The sequence below is a fragment of the Lucilia sericata genome, unplaced genomic scaffold (assembly GCF_015586225.1).
Source record: "Lucilia sericata isolate MDLA Ls3-8-SP2 unplaced genomic scaffold, ASM1558622v1 Contig000344F_arrow, whole genome shotgun sequence".
NCBI classification, from domain to species: Eukaryota; Metazoa; Arthropoda; class Insecta; order Diptera; family Calliphoridae; genus Lucilia; species Lucilia sericata.
This window is the reverse complement of record NW_023994364.1, coordinates 213,621-231,711: the sequence shown is the minus strand read 5'-3', so window position 1 is coordinate 231,711 and position 18,091 is coordinate 213,621. Positions and strand designations below refer to the sequence as shown.

General features: G+C 29.0%; 1 protein-coding gene across 15 annotated transcripts; it reads right to left on the bottom strand.

Annotated features, from left to right (window-relative positions):
- Window positions 1-2,293: 2,293 nt before the first annotated feature.
- On the bottom strand, window positions 2,294-16,242 carry LOC119603832 (protein nervous wreck). 15 transcript variants are annotated; one of them, XM_037956044.1, is made up of 12 exons: window positions 15,901-16,191; window positions 11,761-11,990; window positions 10,231-11,314; window positions 10,031-10,160; window positions 9,705-9,889; window positions 9,008-9,641; window positions 8,888-8,941; window positions 8,092-8,118; window positions 5,699-5,724; window positions 5,352-5,469; window positions 5,124-5,276; window positions 2,294-5,057 (listed from the first exon to the last, which is right to left on the bottom strand). In XM_037956044.1, exons 1-12 carry the CDS (start codon window positions 15,931-15,933, stop codon window positions 4,735-4,737), a joined length of 2,997 nt encoding a protein of 998 aa, XP_037811972.1. In that variant the 5' UTR covers window positions 15,934-16,191; the 3' UTR covers window positions 2,294-4,734. The 15 variants fall into 15 exon arrangements, with proteins under 15 accessions (XP_037811972.1, XP_037811966.1, XP_037811960.1 ...); XM_037956038.1 differs by having other exon boundaries at window positions 2,294-5,469; window positions 9,008-9,412; window positions 9,482-9,641; window positions 15,901-16,238; XM_037956032.1 differs by having other exon boundaries at window positions 2,294-5,469; window positions 15,901-15,976; window positions 16,052-16,237.
- Between the last annotated feature and the right edge of the window lie 1,849 nt (window positions 16,243-18,091).

Below are 18,091 nucleotides of genomic sequence, written 5' to 3'. Positions count from 1 at the left end.
AACCACATTATAATTTTAATACATAATTTAATTTTGCACTTAAATACCACTAGATGTTTAAAAACAAACTTAAAATTTGAACAAACAAATCATACTTCATCACCAATCTTAAATACCACTTTACCAAACCAATGTTTAAGAGTAACAAAACCAAACAAGCAACACACTTTTCAAAATTCCCTAAAACTCCTTTATGAGACGTACATAAAATTAATTTAAATAAAACAAGTATTTATATAGATCAATTTAAAACATAAAAAATGAAATTAATAAAACCAACACAACAATAATGAAAGTTACATAAATAAATAATTTATTACAATAATGATAAAACAAAACAAATAAATTAAAATAGTAAATAAATAATATTTGCGTATTGTAGGATGTAATTATATGATGATCATTTATTTGATCATAAATATTTGACTGTGTTAATTTTCATTATATAAAATTAAAAAAAAAAAAACAAAAAATTAACAAATTATTATTAAATAATAATAAAATATTCTAAATAAATAAAAAAACACAAACTTAATAATCCTGAAAGAATTAAATTAATTAAGAAATAAAATCTAGCAAAGACAAAAAATTGTCATAAAACGTTACACACAGAATTAAAAAATTAAGAAAATGAAAAAATTAAGTAAATTAATAAAGAAAAACAAATTATGATATAATTAAGTTATTTACCAAGAACAAACCAAAAAAAAAAAACAAAAAGTACGAAAAAACCAAAAAAAAATATTATAAAATTGATAACAAATCAAGTGAAAGAAAATAAAAAATGAAAACTTGTATAAAAATTTAAATGTAAAAGTTGTTTTATTTACTCGGGATAATTTGGTTACAACACTTTCAAGATATGTATATATATGTACTAGATACTCGGTTTTCGGAAATGAACTTCTAGTTTATTTCAATTCTAGTTCAACTATGGGACTATTCAGAATTTCATTACTGTCCTGCATCTAAAAATGTGATTCCGAAGTGAATTTTACACAAATGCCAAATTTACTACGCTCGCTTAAAAATTACTACTTATATAAGTACTTATAAAAAGTTCTAGTTCAATTCTACTACAGTTCAAGTTCAGTTTTAGTTCAGTTTTAGTTCAGTTCTAGTTCAGTTCTAGTTCAGTTCTAGTTCAGATCTAGTTCAGTTCTAGTTCAGTTCTAGTTCAGTTCTAGTTCTAGTTCAGTTCTAGTTCAGTTCTAGTTCAGTTCCAGTTCAGTTCTAGTTCAGTTCTAGTTCAGTTCTAGTTCAGTTCTAGTTCAGTTCTAGTTCAGTTCTAGTTCAGTTCTAGTTCAGTTCTAGTTCAGTTCTAGTTCAGTTCTAGTTCAGTTCTAGTTCAGTTCTAGTTCAGTTCTAGTTCAGTTCTAGTTCAGTTCTAGTTCAGTTCTAGTTCAGTTCTAGTTCAGTTCTAGTTCAGTTCTAGTTCAGTTCTAGTTCAGTTCTAGTTCAGTTCTAGTTCAGTTCTAGTTCAGTTCTAGTTCAGTTCTAGTTCAGTTCTAGTTCAGTTCTAGTTCAGTTCTAGTTCAGTTCTAGTTCAGTTCTCAGTTTAGTCAGTTCTAGTTCAGTTCTAGTTCAGTTCTAGTTCAGTTCTAGTTCAGTTCTAGTTCAGTTCTAGTTCAGTTCTAGTTCAGTTCTAGTTCAGTTCTAGTTCAGTTCTAGTTCAGTTCTAGTTCAGTTCTAGTTCAATTCTAGTTCAGTTCTAGTTCAGTTCTAGTTCAGTTCTAGTTCAGTTCTAGTTCAGTTCTAGTTCAGTTCTAGTTCAGTTCTAGTTCTAGTTCAGTTCTAGTTCAGTTCTAGTTCAGTTCTAGTTCAGTTCTAGTTCAGTTCTAGTTTAGTTCTAGTACTATTAATAAACCAACTGACAGGTAAGTATTATAAACTTAGAAAATTGGTTAGGTACAAAGTTTTGTATTGGCATATTACTGTGGCTCTGTTAATGTTAATTAAATAAGTGTAAACAGATAAAACGAAGTAGTCAACATTTTTAAAATAAGTTGCGCGAAAACACTGAATATAATTTATTTTTATATATTCATATATTTTATCGGTTGCATATAGGGCGGAGTGTGTTGAGAAAAGCTTAATATTAATTAAAACGAATTTAAGTCAGATTTTGATATGAAGTGTTAAAAATATAGGAGTAGGTTGGAAATACAACAGTACAAGATCTTTTTTGAAAATTTTCATTCAATGGTCCAATTGCAAATACAAGACGTGCTGCTATACTATTCTCAAAAAATTAAACACATTATTTTCATATAGTGATAATATTATGGTAGAATTTTTTGTTTTTGTTCTTTTTTTGTTTATTATTTCTGTTAATTATTATTAATAATGGAACAAAGGTTCATACATGACATATATGGCGGAAAAATATTTGACATTTTGTGTTATGTAATGTTATATTAATAATATACTTCTTATTATTAAGATATTTTATAAATAAAAACAAAATATTTTCTAGTCAAATAGAATAGAATAACATATACATACGTACAATAATTTATATATAATATTCATTCTTATATATTGAAATTTGTATATTATAAAAAACATTTAACAAATTATTACGTACAACTTACTAAACATCAGTTTAAAATAAACAAAAAATATTTATTTAGTTATTAAAGCAGTTATACATTTTCAAAACAAATAATTAATTTAAACAATAATTTTATTTATAGTTATATAATGAGACTTTTTTAAATTATCTAGAGGCCAGTTTTGTTTAAGTTAATGCATTTTAATGAAATTGCTTTTAAATTTATAAACAAATTATGTTTGTAAATGTATTTTTTTTTTTGTATTGTAGGCAATTTTAAAAACAGCTAAGTTATTAAATTGATAAATTTATTTTGGTTATTAATTTAAAGTAATATTGGCAAATTAAAGGTACTATACACATTTATGTATGTATGTGTTTTTAATATTGTTTGTATATATGTATGTATAGTATGTAGGTGTAATATGCTGTGTTTTGTTATGTAAATATTTTAATTATACTACATATATTGTTAAGTATTTAAATGTAAGCAAGGATTTGTCCCGCCTTACTGTAACAAATATTGAACTAAGTTGGCATTAAAGGATTTTCAAATGAAAAATATATATTAATTTTAGAGTTTATTTTCAGGAAATATTATATTTTAATATGGCAAACTTGTGTTTTATAATTTGTTGCGCAGTATTGTTTGCTAAATTTTGTTTCTCTTTAAACAATTGACAAGAGTTTCAAATTGTAAATGAAATTTACTGGTATTATACAAAGATGTCATTACTTATTTTCATTTCAATTTAAAGTTTGAAGAAAACAGAGAAATGTTTATACATACCGCCTTAAAATATATATTTTTCTGAGTCTGATTTAACAGCAAGGCAGTATTTTATATATGTATGTATGTACTGAATTTTGTTTCCTGTTTTTGGGTAAATTTAATTTTTTTGAGGCACTGCCACGATTGGATTAATTAGTGTGGCCATATATTTTTAATTAGTTTAGAAAATTGTATTGGGTTGGTAGTATGACATTTAACATTAAATTCAGTTTGTTCTATTTTAATTTATATATTTGTTTGTTTTAATTACTAAGCACAATTGTGAAATACATTCATATTATTTTTGCTCAATTAGTATTATTTACACTTAATTGTTTTTTTTTTAATAAATAATATTAATATTAAAAATAAAAATATAAATATATATTCTTGGTTTTTATAATTCCCTAATTTAGTATAGTTTTTGTTGTATTGTAGTATGTGTATTAATTGATTAATTTGTTTTATGTGTTAAAGTATACGTATGGTTGTGAAAAATTTACAAAATTGTGATTTTAGTGTCAGATCATTTAACATTTATTTGAAAGTAAATATAGTTAATAATAGTTAGAACTAGAACAGAACTAGAACTGAACTAGAACTGAACTAGAACTGAACTAGAACTGAACTAGAACTGAACTAGAACTGAACTAGAACTGAACTAGAACTGAACTAGAACTGAACTAGAACTGAACTAGAACTGAACTAGAACTGAACTAGAACTGAACTAGAACTGAACTGAACTACTGAACTGAACTGAACTGGAACTGAGAAGCTTCCAACATAGGAATGTTGATAATTTAGAAAATAGAAAAATTAGAAATCACCACATGACCTGGTCCCCATATATTTTTCGGAAAGAATTAACATTGTTAAATATTTAATACTGTATTGTTCATACTTTAATTCATTTAACCAGTTTTTATTTATACCCTTCATCATATCTAATGCAATCATTAGTTTTTCAGAACGAATTCCTCGCATTTACGAAAAGTGGTTATATCCCAATGTCATCGAGTGACGAGTTTTTACTTTCACAACGTTATTATTGAATAAAGTACACGAGCAGGACGGCAAGAATAGTTTTCATATCTCCAGCTAGAAGATTTTTATAATGAAGGATATATTCAATTCGACACTGCCGAATATGTTTAACTCTTACTTATTAAGACACAATTTGTGGTTAGAGAGTACATGCTTATTATTGAGTATTGAATTAGGAGATCGTTGTTATTTGTATCTTGTTGTTGCAAAATATTTTCGTTTGTTTACTTTAAATTGTATTGTGTCTGATTGCTTTTTGAAAATGGGGTTTGTGTATGTGTAATTATGTATAAATATAGTTAATACATATATAATTTTTTTTTAATAATTTATAGGTTATTTTTGGTTTTGTATTTCATTCAAATTAAGCATTCGATTCTTTAAGATTTTGTAATCTTTCCAATTGATTCGAATCCAATTCCTCGGGTATACTAGCTCTACCGCCAACCACCTGTTTGGGTGCACCGACATCAACATCTTCCTGTTTCGATTCATCCATGCTCTGTGGTCCTCCGCCTCTGCTGGCAAAGGCATCATCAAAATTTGCATCAAAATTGGCCTCAAAATTTGCCTCAAAAGCCCCACTGGCCTCTGTAGTGCCTGCAGTTGCCTTTTCATTGAATGGATCTTCAGCCTCATCTAACGGTTGTACTTCGGATGAATCTTGGTCGGAAGATGGTAAATCCTCTGGATTGGGTGTGGGCGAGGTTAGGGTTACAGTTACACTTGGTGCGTCCATAACTTGTTGCCTACCTTCAATAATTTTGCTCTGATCCGTTTGTTTGGCTTCCCCTGCTGCCACCGTCTTGGTCACGCCTTCCTCCTTTGTGGAAGCACTTGTGCCCTTAGCATTACCCTGGCTACCAGATTCCCTTGAGTCATCCTCATTACCACCTCCTCTCTCTGCTATTGGAGGGAAAGATTTATCGGATCCGTCTTCAACCATTGGGGTTGCAGCGGTTACAATAATTTGTGCCATACCTAAATTTAAATTATTTCCAGCATCCTTGGTTACCTTGGCGGCATTTGTTGTTGCATGTAAAGCCGGTGGTGGCTGTGATGGTGGTGGCATACTACTACCATCTTCGTCCATATCGTCCTGAAAGTGAGTTGAAAAATAATGTTAATTGTTAAAGGTTTCAGAAGCTGTGAGTTAATATAAAAATAAGTTTACGGCTCAGTTTTAAGAAGGCATTATGGAAAAATTACAGTTTTGGATTGAACAGTCAGAATAATGAAATCTCTCTTGTTTTTAAAAACACAAGATCTTACACCGATATTGTAGAACTCAAAATAGTTAAAATTTAAGGATAATTTAAATGAATTACCTCATCTCCTGGTTCTTGTATAAGGACTGCATGTAAGCAATAAATAAAATTGAGAAAATGTATTAATTAAAATACAATTTGCTATAAATTGTTTTCATATAATCGTTTAATATATAATTAAATAAATATTTAGTAATATTAATTTTAAGTGTTTGGGGGTTACAATTAGTACGATTCACTAATATTACTTGGAAACTAAAAGGAAATAAAAAAGAAACTAATTCTTTACATTGTGTGGGGTAAACATGCCTTGGTAACGTGCTTCATAGAATTAGAGAAAAATAAACGTAGAAATCGTGGGAAAATATAAATATTTCTTAAACGTATAGAATTTCTTAAAAGTTTCAGGGATATAGATATAAACGAAAAACTTTTAATTTAATAATTAAATTATTAAACAATTAAACATAATTTGCAATTTATCTACAAACAGAATTAAAAATAAATCAATAATGTAATTGAAATGTTCCATATGCTCTTGAGACAGACACTTGTTGACAGACAAATATTATTAAATAGTGCAATTAATCATTTTTTGGACTAATTGAAATTAAACAAAATGTACAACTGATAAGAAATTTTGAGTTTTTAATGTGTGTGTGTGTGTTTGTTCCTACTTTAGAAGAATTTTATCAAATGTATTTTTTTTTAATTATGTATATGTATGTAAATGTATATTCCGGCTTCCGAATTCAACTAAAACATTCAACATATTCCTTGTGTTTTCCAAATTTTTACAATATGTTAATAAAATGATTTTGCGTTTTCTTTACAAAAAATCTCTTTAAAAACAAAAATTAGATTTTAAAATTTTAGTTTTTCAATAAAAATTTAATTTTTACAATTGTACTAAAAATTTTAGTTCTCATAAAAATTTCAAAATTTTACTAAGTTTCGAATTTAACTTAAAATTTAATTTCACAAAAAATTTAAATTTTAGAAACTTTCGAAAAAAAGCCGCCTTAAAATTTAAATTTTCCCTAAAAATTGTTCTGACTTTCAATAAAACCGTCTAAAAATGTAATTCTAATTTAAATCTAATTTTTCTAAAATTTCAATTTTTCAAATATTTTTAAATAAAAATCAGAATTTTTAATAAAAAAAAAATCGAAAATTCTCAAACAGAATACGAAATTTCACTAAAAACTCGAAAATTAATTAATAGTTCGTAATTTTACTTAAAAGTTTAATTTTCACAAAAAAAATCAAAATATTAAAAGTTTGAATTTTCTCAAAAATATTTTTTTGAAATTTTAATTTTTACAAAAAATTTTATTTTTTTCCACAGTTTCGGAAAAATAAAATTTTCACAAGAAATTTTAAATTTCTTTTAATGAATTGGAATTGTGATTAAAAATTCAAAAATTTATTACAAATTCTAAATGTTAAAAATTTTACTTTTTCACCAAAAATTAAAATTTCTCTAATTTTTGAAGATTTTAGAGAAATTTTAATAATATAAAAAATATTCAGAATTTCAATATAAATCAAATTTTCACTAAACATTCAAAATTTCAGTAACACATTAATTTTGAAATTTCACTAAATTGAAAAAATTAAAATTTCGACACTTGATTTAAAAATTTCAAATTTTCAATTGGCTTCTTCGGAAAAACAATTATTGATTGTCGAGAATAAAGTTTAATCGAATATTAATACCTGAGAAATATTTCTGGTATTCTAGTTTTGAACCAGTAGTAGTAGATTTTGAAACTCTATTACAACAATAACAGAATCAGAATTTTCGAATTTAAATTGGAAGCATCACAATAATTGGAAAATGTTGATATAATTTTATAATGATAAGAGGACCATCTTATAAAATATCTCTTGTAATCGTGTAATAATGTTATATTTAAACCAAAAATTGTACAATTCACAATTTCCGATAATAATTGAACTTAGTTTTTGCTAAAAACTGATTTTGAAAGTGTAGAATGTCACCAGAAGTATAACAGATAAAAATAAAAAGAATACAAAACTATTATATTGTTCTTAAAATTGGATATTTTATAAAGAAATATTAAATTCTTGTCTATTAAATAAAACTAAATTGGTAAATATTAAAAGGTCTTATAATAAATTAAATAAAAATATTCAATATTAAGAAAAAAGAAACAAATCTAAACCTAGATAATTTTTACGGAGTTTTTTTTTTTAATTTTAATTTACAATACAATTGTTATTATATATTATGTCTATATAATTGCGAATTAATTGTAAATTAATAGATTCACAATTTATACAAACATAAATAAAGTTCTAAATATAAATAAAGAGTAAATTTGTCAACACAAGTTAAATACAAAAGAAATTTTACGAAGAAAAAAACCTTAATAAACTAAAACTTTGGAAAAATCAAATCTGTATAAACTACTTAACAAAAACGTTACCCTTTTTAATAGTAGTTTTTTTCAGTGCTTAAATTGAATTGAAAGAAAAATGATTTGTAAACAAATGCACACGCAGACAGGAAGAAAGCATTTTGGTACGAGTTTAACATAAATGTACACTGAGAAATTTTTCTTTGAGAAAAAAAAAATACAATAAACTAAAAATTTCAATAATAAAAAGCACACAGCTGTCAATTTATCTTAATTTGTCTATAAAATCTTAAAAGCTGCAACGAAATAAAAATCAATGGAAAGAAAATACACGCACACACATATAAAGAGAGAAAAAAAAAACAAAACAATATTCGTAGATTGAGAAATTATAGTAGAAAACAGAAGAGGGTTTGGTTTGTTCGGTATGGATTTCGGTTGCGAAATTAACATCGTTTCAACATCGAATTTTGGTTTCATTCAATTTTTTACATGGTTCCACATCACGATGTGTAGTGTTTTGGAGAGACATTTAGAAGAATTTCTCTATTTCATTTTGGAGTCATTATTATTTTTCTTTTTAATATTTTACCTCTAACGATGAAGAAGCAGGATTACAAAAGTTATTTATAATTTTGTAACACAATAGTAGGTAATGTTCAAAATAGTTTTTAATAAAGAAAAACTCAAAAAAAATATGTATCAATAAATGGATTCTTTTTTTAATATAGAAAATCAAATAAAAAAAAGTAGTAATTAAATGGTAGAGATTCTAAAGGAATAGTGAGAGACATGAATATACACATAATCGTAAAAGTAATAATGATGAACTGAATAGATAAAGGATTCAATTTAATAAAATTACCTGGTGGAGGCATACTGGGTACAGCCCCATTGGGTATATAGCCACTGTCATCATCTATAAAAAATATTACAAAAGGAATAGTAAAAAGATGTTGTAAAACATTAGCTTCCTTTCACTCACCAGCTGTATCTTGTGAACCAAACATATCTTCGGTTAGCTCATGAGCATACTCTGGTGGCAATGCTGGGGCAGGTGGTAGGGCAAAACTAGGAGGAGCTGTGGGTGGTGGTGATTCTTCACCGCCCTCTGTTAAAGGTTCGCCATTTTCATCGCACTCCTCCACCACCAAAGAAGGGAAATTACCAAATTTACCATCTAGTTCACCTTCCCACCAACCATCGTCAACGCCATGAGCTGTTTTTGTAACAATCTTTATGATTTGGCCCTCTTCGAAAGTGAGTTCATCCTCGGCGGTAGCATCGTAGTCATATAGAGCAATGCAATACATTACTTCGGATTTCTTCTTTTGAGGAGCCATTATAACCGATACTTGGTCCGGTGATTGCATAGAGTCCACAGTTTGATCTTCATTATCAACAGTATAATCAACAGATGAGAAGGAAATTTGTGAGCGCAATTGATTGGCAGAACTACCATTCACAGGTGTTTCCTGTTCAATATCCAAATAGTTGTGGGGAACATAACCCTCTTCGCCACGATAATTACGAGCACGTAACCAGCCGTCGCCATCTCCCTCACCAATAACCTCCAATTGTTCGTTTTCCACAATGGTCAACTCGTCTGGATTTTGTGCCTGTTTTAATAATTGTAAATAGTTACTTTTTACAAATTATTTTAAATAAAAAAAATTACTTACCGTGTAACTGTATAAAGCAGTGCATTTAAATATGGCTTCTTTGGGTTCAGGAACAATAGGTTCTTCTTTTTCTTCTTCCTCTTCCTGATCATTATCCCAATTAACCTCTGTGGGATCATCCCAACCAGTATTCGAAGACATCATTTGCATTTGAGACACTGGCTCTGGTATATGTTCTTCGGTTTCTGAAATAAAAGGATTTTACGAATGAATTTTATACTTTAAATGATCTGAGTTAAAGAGTACGCCAACTAGAAGGAAAACATGTTTAAAACCTAAAAAGCTTTTATTCGAGTACGATAGTTAAGATAATATTCAAAACTTACCTTCATCACTATCGCTAAATGTTTTATCTCTTGATAGTTGTGGTTCTTCTTTGAGTTTGCTAGCTGCTGGAGCACCACCAGCTGCTTCTTCCTTATCGCTATCATAAAATGAATCTGAACTAGGATTTTCCTAAAGAAATTAAAAACAAAAATACCTTAATTATATTGCTTCTTTTTATGAATAAACTTTTCAAACTCACCCCTTGACCCGAAGCATCGGTGCGCATTGAAATCGAACTGGCCGAACGTGTTAATTCTTGAGCTCCCATTATTTCAGCTTCCTGCACCCATTCATCTACATTTATGCCACCCTCACGCAAGCACTGTAAGCAAGCTTCTGCTTTAGCCTTTTCGGTTTCGGATCTTCTAATCAAATCACGGAATTCTTCAATCTTCGTATCAAGATCAGGACCATTAGGGTCATTAGGATCACTACGTTGACCCGAATCACGTAGAGCAACACACACGGCCAATTTCTTGGCATTTTCCCTAATAGAGACATTTTCCTTTACAACTCTACCAGCTAAATTCTTAGCCTCCTTGGTTAAAGTTTCCACAGCTGATTCATGTTCTGTGGTAACCTTGCGTACAGGATCATTATCGCATGGCTCAAATTCATACTGAATATGTTGTTTTAACACCGGATAGAATAGATAACAACACTGCAAATTGTATTCCCGAGTCAACTGTTGAGCTTGATCGCGTATTTTCCCGAAAGAATTCTGAGTGGCTGAACAGGTCAACAATTCGGTGCGACCCATTAGGGTAAGATATTCGGCCACTCGTTCAAATACATAATTCTCCATGGTAGTCATTGTTGTCTGCAGATCAACGGTGAAATAACGATTCTGATGAGCATTGGCCGCAGCCAAACTCAAAATGTAATCATTACGAGCCCCAGTGGATTTCTCTTCCAACAGCTCTTTGCGTGAGGTCACACGAGCACTATTCTTCTGAAGCGAGGTAATCGATTGAAAGAATGAACCCTTTTTCTTTTTCAATTTCTCTTCTATGTCTCGAGCCTTATCGCGCACATCATGAGCGCAATGCTCTTCATCGAAATATTGTTTTTTCGTTTTATCCAAATCGCCAACACTCAAATGCAGTTCCTTTTGAACATTTACAATTTGCGAAAGAGATCTCTTCGAAATGGCCAGCTTATAATCGCGCAAAACTTTCGCCTCGTCTGCGATTTGTTGTTGAAACACTTCAATGGCGGCCAAACGAGCACGAGCTAGTTTTTCATTTTCCTCCAAAACTGTTCGCCAAACACTCCACATGTTCCTGTGAATATCAAGTTGGAATAATATTAGATTTAAAATGCGGGGTGTGTCTTAGAAATACTACACTGGTATTTTACTGATACTACGTTTTATAAAGTTAATTATTTCTTTCGTATCAGAAACATATTTATCCACCCCCAAAAAACGAACAAACGAATACACCCACTATTACGTTCTTAGGATATTCATTACTAATATTATTAGAATCATTAGTGTAAATGTCAGACAATACTCTACGAAATGGGAAAGTGTAATTTCTAAAACTAATATGTTAGATAACTGACCTATTTTAAATAAATATAGAAATCTAGGGACGAATTGACACATTCATTAACATTAATATGGATCTGGATATGGATATCATTGCAATATAAATCAAAATCTGATGATGTCTTATTTAAATTTCCAACATAGCAATACTTGGCGCTCTTTAATACAAAAACTTACCACCTTTCTTCCATTCCCTCCATTTTAATGTCTGGTATATTGGGAATTTTCTTATTCAAGTATTGTGAAGATATCTTAAGTAACGCCTCACTATAAGATTTCTCAATGGCAGACCTCTTGATGGTGAATTGGCGTATGTCCTCCAGCAAATCGCATTCATGTTGATTCTTCAATTGCAACTTTGCCACTTGTTCCGTGTGCAAATTCTTCAAGAACTTCACATAGTTGCCCTAATGAGAGGTAAAAGACAAGAAGCACAACAACGCAAAACGGCAGCAACAGAAAAAGAAACAAACAGGATTAGAATAACAAGAACAATAAAGTTAAAAACAAACATGTCTATTTTTAAAAAGGAAACGGAAATAACAATAATAACAAGAAATACTTGTATGAATGTAAAAAATGTATGATGATGATGAGGTACAGGTGAATAAATATTATTTTGTTTGATGAGTATATAAAAGCTAAAAATAAGTATATGTTTATAATATTGTTTAATAATGAAAAAGAAAACATTTTTATTTAGGTACTTAGAAGGTATTTGTTTAAGGAAAAAGTAATTTCATTTAGCAAGTGAATTTGATAGGTTACTGTGTTTCTTATAGAAAGAAATTAAGAGCGAAAAAGAGAAAGAGATCTGAATAATTTGTATAGTTTAGCGTGAGTTAGTTTTGCTGGTAAAAGTTATGGAAAAAATAAAACTATAAAAATTATAACAAATATAGAAGAATTGCTTATCGATTATTTTAAAAGTTCACAACCTAATAACTGGTCTATATATTTAGTGAATTAGAACTAGAACTGAACTAGAACTGAACTAGAACTGAACTAGAACTGAACTAGAACTGAACTAGAACTGAACTAGAACTGAACTAGAACTGAACTAGAACTGAACTAGAACTGAACTAGAACTGAACCTAGAACTGAACTAGAACTGACTAGAACTGAACTAGAACTGAACTAGAACTAAACTAAGAACTGAACTAGAACTGAACGAGAACTGAACTAGATACTGAACTAGAACTGAACTAGAACTTAACTAGAACTGAACTAGAACTGAACTAGAACTGAACTAGAACTGAACTAGAAACTGAACTAGAACTGAACTAGAAGCTGAACTAGAACTGAACTAGAACTGAACTAGAACTGAACTAGAACTGAACTAGAACTGAACTAGAACTTGAACTAGAACTGACTGAACTGGAACTAGAACTGAACGAGAACTGAACTAGAACTGAACTAGAACTGAACTAGAACTGAACTAGAACTGAACTAGAACTGAACTAGAACTGAACTAGAACTGAACTAGAACTGAACTAGAACTGAACTAGAACTGAACTAGAACTGAACTAGAACTGAACTAGAACTGAACTAGAACTGAACTAGAACTGAACTAGAACTGAACTAGAACTGAACTAGAACTGAACTAGAACTGAACTAGAACTGAACTAGAACTGAACTAGAACTGAACTAGAACTGAACTAGAACTGAACTAGAACTGAACTAGAACTGAACTAGAACTGAACTAGAACTGAACTAGAACTGAACTAGAACTGAACTAGAACTGAACTAGAACTGAACTAGAACTGAACTAGAACTGAACTAGAACTGAACTAGAACTGAACTAGAACTGAACTAGAAACTGAACTAGAACTGAACTACTAGAACTGAACTAGAACTGAACTAGAACTGAACTAGAACGAACTAGAACTGAACTAGAACTGAACTAGAACTGAACTAGAACTGAACTAGAACTGAACTAGAACTGAACTAGAACTGAACTAGAACTAGAACTGAACTAGAACTGAACTAGAACTGAACTAGAACTGAACTAGAACTGAACTAGAACTGAACTAGAACTGAACTAGAACTGAACTAGAACTGACTAGAACTGAACTAGAACTGAACTAGAACTGAACTAGAACTGAACTAGAACTGAACTAGAACTGAACTAGAACTGAACTAGAACTGAACTAGAACTGAACTAGAACTGAACTAGAACTGAACTAGAACTGAACTAGAACTGAACTAGAACTGAACTAGAACTGAACTAGAACTGAACTAGAACTGAACTAGAACTGAACTAGAACTGAACTAGAACTGAACTATAACTGAACTAGAACTGAACTAGAACTGAACTAGAACTGAACTAGAACTGAACTAGAACTGAACTAGAACTGAACTAGAACTAGAACTGAACTAGAACTAGAACTAGAACTAGAACTAGAACTAGAACTAGAACTAACTGAACTGAACTAGAACTAGAACTGAACTAGAACTGAACTAGAACTGAACTAGAACTGAACTAGAACTGAACTAGAACTGAACTAGAACTAGAACTGAACTGAACTAGAACTAGAACTAAACTAGAACTGAACTAGAACTGAACTAGAACTGAACTAGAACTGAACTAGAACTGAACAAGAACTGAACTAGAACTGAACTAGAACTGAACTAGAACTGAACTAGAACTGAACTAGAACTGAACTAGAACTGAACTAGAACTGAACTAGAACTGAACTAGAACTGAACTAGAACTGAACTAGAACTGAACTAGAACTGAACTAGAACTGAACTAGAACTGAACTAGAACTGAACTAGAACTAAACTAGAACTGAACTAGAACTGAACTAGAACTGAACTAGAACTGAACTAGAATTGAACTAGAACTGAACTAGAACTGAACTAGAACTGAACTAGAACTGAACTAGAACTGAACTAGCACTGAACTAGAACTGAACTAGAACAGAACTGGAATAGAGCAGAACTAGAACTGGACTATTTCCGTTTTCGTTTCTATTTCATTCCGTCGATATGTAAAAAATATGATAAGAATACTTTAATAGGATAAAGTAATAGATATTCCTCATACATTGAGAAATTAAAAATATTTTATTTATTCTCAGATATGTGCTAATATTCTAAAATAAATTCGAAAGTTTTTTAAGCATAAAGCCTGTCTTCAAAAATATTTTACAATAAATTTATTTCATTTTAATTCAATTAAATATTGAGTATTGAAGCGTTCTATAGAATTTACTCGATTTGCAAAAAAAAAATCCAGTTTATACAATAACTCCGTAGACTTTCAGATTAAAGTACATACATAACAAAACGTTAACAAGCTCTTTAGCTTTTTTCCCTTTTCTTTGCAACAAATTTAATTTTATCATCGATTTTATGATAATCATTTTAAAATCGATGAAATGAAATTACTTTTTCCCTCAACTAATAACTCTTGTAATTTGTTTGGTTCGTAGTAGTAGTAACATTTATTTCTTGCTTACCTTACGCGGAGGGGGCTGCATTTTCTTGTTTATTTATAAATTTAGTTTTGTTTTAGCCTCTACTTTATGCTTTAATTTTTGTTTCTGTTTTTTGTGTTTTGTCTAGCACACTTTTAGGGGGTGTGTATGTGTTTTTTGTGTAAATGTATTTCAGAATTATGATTGTTTTTCCAAATTATTTGTGTTTTTCTTTTATTTTCTGTCTATTATTAATTTACTGTTTGGTGTTTTTTAGTTTTTCGTTTTGTATCGATTGATTTTCAATTTAATTCAAGTAAAATCAAATTTTTTCCCATCTAAAAAATGTAAAATCACAAAATACAAAATTCAGTAGTGATTATTAGCAATACAAGAAATTAAATAAAATTATGTAGTATTTGATAGAAATAAGACATAAATAATTAACAAGACAAAAGCACTCAAAGCCAAAATAGCAAATTAAGGATTAAGTGTATGTGTGTTTGTGTTTGAGTGTATGTGAAACAGTTGATTTTGTATTATATACACTTATGTAATAAGTTGTACTATATAAGTATTTATGTATGTATGAGAAAAAAAAGGATACTTTTTTTATAAATAGATTATTTTTTGAAAATACATTTTTATTTTTAAACTATAGTATGGAGAAAATTGAATATGAATTTCCAATTAAGTTTCCCTGTGAATACAAATTTATTAATGATTTTTATTAATTATTACAAACACTTTTTTAATTCCAAATTTTCAAATTTCTAAATTTTTTCTTTTAGCTTAATCTTTTTTTTGTATTTTTTAAACTTTCTACGTTTTGAAAGATTATTATAGTATTTTGTTTAGATATAGACAAAATAAATTTGTTTAAATGTTAACTAACACTTTTCTTGGACATCGTTTCCTTTTTAGCCATTGGTTTTTCTTAAAATTTGCCACAGTTAAATGCTTTTCTTTCACTTTTAATTACAATTCAAATAAGATTTTCACTTAGAATGTGAAAAAATTCACAAAAAATTTTTTTTCTTTCTTACGTATCGATTTCGTCGCCGTCGTCGATGTTGGTGGAAAAAATTTGTGTCTGCTATTGAAAAATTGGTATTCTTTTTATGGCCCTTAACATTTTGTTTTTAACTGGAATTTGCTGCGTTGAGCCCAAAAATTGCGTGAGCGTAATTTTCCAGTGTATTATTTTAAGACTCGTCTCGTTTTGGGCAATCGAATATCCAAGATAAGGGGGTGGTTTTCTAATGTAAATGTAAATACAATTTTCCTTGTATTGTAATGTGTTTTCATTCATAAAACTGACATTTGGAAAGATGAAAATGTCAGAGTGATAAACCAGGAAATAAGACAAATCTGTCAGTGTTGTATTATTGCCTTTAAACATGCGCAATTAAAACACATGTGTTTTTAAAAATTAAACGAAAAATCTTCCCTTGTATAAAGAATGATTTTGTGACCCAAAAATACTAAAGTTCCAATAATTCTTAATTTGATTTATTATTATTTTCCATCCCTATTAAGTCATCCATTACAATGTAGTTAAAGTTTATATTGTATAAACGATAACATAACAACAATATATAGAACAGTTATCGAAAGTAAAAAAAAATAACGTCACTACCTACACTACTACTATTATTAAAAGCGATTATTTGTCGTAGAGATATGCGATCTTAAATTAGAGATATGCTTCTTGGGACTTTTTAATAAATATCACGCACGATGATAAACACATTTTAGAAATATATAAATAAAATTCTCAAATATATTTCACATAAATTCGATAAAAGAACAAACCTCCTTGATATTTAATATTAAATAATTTTTAACTGAAACTTTTTTAAAAATTCGTTTCTTATCTTTACAAATCACAAAAATTTTGCTTATAATTTATTACTTTAACTTTTCAGCTAGTAACAGTTTGCTGTTGTTATTTTATAGCTTTTTTCACTTTCCACTTTTGGGGCAAAGACTTTAGTTCTAAAATTGATAAAAATTTGTCAGCATTTTAAAAATTTTATACAGAAAAGGGCCAGCAAGTATAATTTAATAACGTTATAATTGTTTAACAAATTGTTACTGAATTATTTATACGACATCTTCTCCTATAAGTTTTTGTTTATCAATTCAACATTTTACAAAATAAATAAACCTTCAATTGGATTTTCACTCAATTGAGCGCAAAATTTAAAGATAAATAATGCTTGTATATTGTTGGTAGATACTTTTTTTGAACTGATAACACTAAATAAAAATGAGTGATATTGGAAAGTTGTGTAGTAGGACGGCCCCAAAATAGAAATTGCAATATTTCCGCCGAAAACTTAATACCTTCTAAAACTTCATTTTTAAGCATTTTCGTGCTAGCGTTAATATTTGGTGATCTGGATACAAAAATAAAAATATTCTTTCTGAGTTTTACGTGTTCTTTTGTCTTCTCAATAATAGAATCAAGTTAACAAGATATTTTCTTAATTCCACAATTTTAGCAGACTTTTTCCTTTTAAATCGTTTATAAATATGTACATTGGATCTCCGGTTTTAAATTTAAAAATTTAAATTAATTTGTTGTTGGCATTTTTTAATATTTTTATAAAGAAGCCCAGTTTTCATATTTTAATAATAAAATACAATATTTAATAAAACTAAAAACAAACAAAATTTATTTATCTTCACTAAATGAAAAAAATAGAACACTATTCATAAACTTAACTTAAATATAATAGGAACACAAGAAACTCAATAGCTTACAAATATCGCTTACGCAATCAACAATTTAAAGGGCTCCAAATAAATATCCAAAAAGTCTTCTTTGTAGGGTAATTTATATGGTAAAGATTTATCATCGAAGTATGCCTCAATTTGACCGCCCAATTTAAGTTGCGCCAACATTTCTGAAGCCACCACCACGCCAAAGTTTATAAGCAAATCTTCACTTTTCAACACAGCTATTGTTAGACCATACGAGGTTTCGATGTCCACTACAGTGAATAGTTTACCTGCACGTAAACCCAGTTTTCTGTCATGCTTAAGAAAATTTCCTTTTACCGTTTCACGTTTTAAAGCTC